Source organism: Chrysochloris asiatica, unplaced genomic scaffold (genome assembly GCF_000296735.1).
Source record: "Chrysochloris asiatica unplaced genomic scaffold, ChrAsi1.0 scaffold00329, whole genome shotgun sequence".
Lineage (NCBI taxonomy): Eukaryota > Metazoa > Chordata > Mammalia > Afrosoricida > Chrysochloridae > Chrysochloris > Chrysochloris asiatica.
In genome coordinates this window covers 2,356,368-2,358,519 of record NW_006408847.1, presented here as the reverse complement: position 1 = coordinate 2,358,519, position 2,152 = coordinate 2,356,368, and the positions used below count along the sequence as shown (strand labels likewise).

The 2,152-nt window shown below is 33.2% G+C and overlaps 1 protein-coding gene across 1 annotated transcript in view; it reads right to left on the bottom strand.

Annotated features, from left to right (window-relative positions):
- The window catches only part of MND1 (meiotic nuclear divisions 1 homolog (S. cerevisiae)), a 143,305-nt gene that overhangs the window by 120,985 nt on the left and 20,168 nt on the right, over positions 1-2,152 (bottom strand). The window contains exon 3 of the mRNA XM_006875504.1: positions 1,405-1,553. Within this exon, the coding sequence (XP_006875566.1) occupies positions 1,405-1,553 (149 nt within the window). The remainder of the gene's footprint in view (positions 1-1,404; positions 1,554-2,152) is intronic.

The following is a 2,152-nucleotide window of genomic DNA, read 5'->3' as shown; positions in this document are numbered from 1 at the left end:
AGATTTACAGCCTTAGAAACCCTGTACAGGGTCGCTATGAGTCGGAACCAACTCCACAGCACATAACAACAACAACAACTATGCTCTTTAAAAAAAAAAAAAATCATCTATATGAGATCAAATGGTCACCAATTACCCTATAACAAAGATGAGAAGGTAAGGGGGCAGAGAAGCCAGGTTATTATAAATAGGACCAGTAGAATGGAATTAATGAAAATGTTGACACATTATATAAAAAATATATATCCATTGTCATAAAACAATTTGGGTAGAAACTGTTAAATGGGAATTTAATTTTCTGTGTAAATGCTCACCAAAAATGTAATAAAATATTATAGAATTAAAAAAATAGAAGACATGGCAAATTAGACATTTCCAGATAAAGATTCAGCGTTTACCTCTATGAAACTGTGACCTAGAAATACACTAAAGAATGTGTTCAGTTTGGACCCCTTCTTGAAATAATGGTTTTAAACCCATGAAACAAAAGGCAGGTTTATGAAGGAAATAAATTGTATAAAAATACAATTAGTTACTTAAAAAAATTTGCGATCTAAAAATCTACTTGCCTTTTTATTAATCCATTAAATAACAAAATCTGGCTATAAGTCTAATCTGAAGCTGTGATGAATGCAAATGATAATTACAAATACCTATAACAACTGGTATGTCATGAAAATATCTCATTTCTATTAATGACAAAATCACAGGTCTGACTAATACTGCTACATATTATTTGCTCAATTCATAAATGAAGGAAATGCGATCTTCAGTCATAGTTGGGTAAAAATAAAGATGTCATTTTCTTCCTACACACTGTCTAAATTCTAGTCATACGGAATGTTCATGAGTTCTAGATTAGAAACCTACGAGTTAGTGGATAATTGAACCCAGAGGTGATGCAAGAGGTGACAGCTAGCTAAAACAGTTAAAATGCTAGTTAATCTAAATATGCACTTACTGAAACAAGCAATACAAGTAATGGCTAAAGGGAGGGGAGATAACATCAAGATGGAATGAAAATACCAGAAAACACTACCATGGCACACAGGAAATGAACTTAAAACATTCTAAGGTTCTCATATATGGAGTCCTGGTGTGGCACTGTAAGATAAGCACCAGACCAGACGGTCAGTTTGAACTATAAGGTCAACAGTTCAAACTCACTAGTTACTCTGCCTCGAAAACCCTATACAGGGTCGTTATGAATCAGAACCGACTTGATGGTGCTTAACAAGGTTCTCATACTGCTTTGGGTGAAGGGTAGTGATACTGATAATCTTTAGATTTTGGGTCTAATAACGCATATTAAATATTTAAGGAAAACCACTACACAAAAAGATTAAGTAACACAAATCTCTTTGCTACAATGAAAATCTATTATTTTTCATTGGAGTGACTTACCTGAGATTCCAGAACCTCCAATTTACGCTTCCTGGCATGAAGAGCTTTACTTGGAAAAGCCCAGTAATAATTAGATGTTCCAATCCTCTCACAGTCAACCATACCATCATCCACTAAGCTTTGAAGGACTTCTTTTACAGACATGGCAGCTAAGAGATAAAATTTTAAGACTGTCTGTTAAGATCACCAGAAATAAAATTAAAAGGCAAAGAATTGGGGAAACACTTGCAATAAACATTACAGGTCAAGTTGTTTTTGTTAAATGCCAGCATTTAAAAAATAGGCATTATCTTCTTTTACTTCCTATATCAAGAAATTCATGCATGCTTTAGTGTTCATTTTAATTTTTGATAGAGCAGATCTATAAAATGTAACAAAAATATGTTAAAAATGTAAATATAGTAAAGAAGTTTTAAAATATATCACTTCTTAATCTATTACATTGCAAAGAATTCTAAAATTGAAAATACAAATATTTAAGAATTAAGTGTGAATATATATTGGCACAGCTTTTCTGGACAGGGTCCTTGGGTGGCACACATAGTTAATGTGCTCGGTTGCTAAACAAAAGGCTGGAAGTTCAAGTCAACTAGCAATGCCTAACAAGAAAGATCTGGTAACCTACTTCTGAAAAACAAGCCATCAAAAACCCGATGGAGCATCTCCAACAATTACAAACTGACCAACAGCGTGAACCTACAGTCACCAAAAGAAAAGATATAATAAAGATAAGAGCAGAAATAAATGA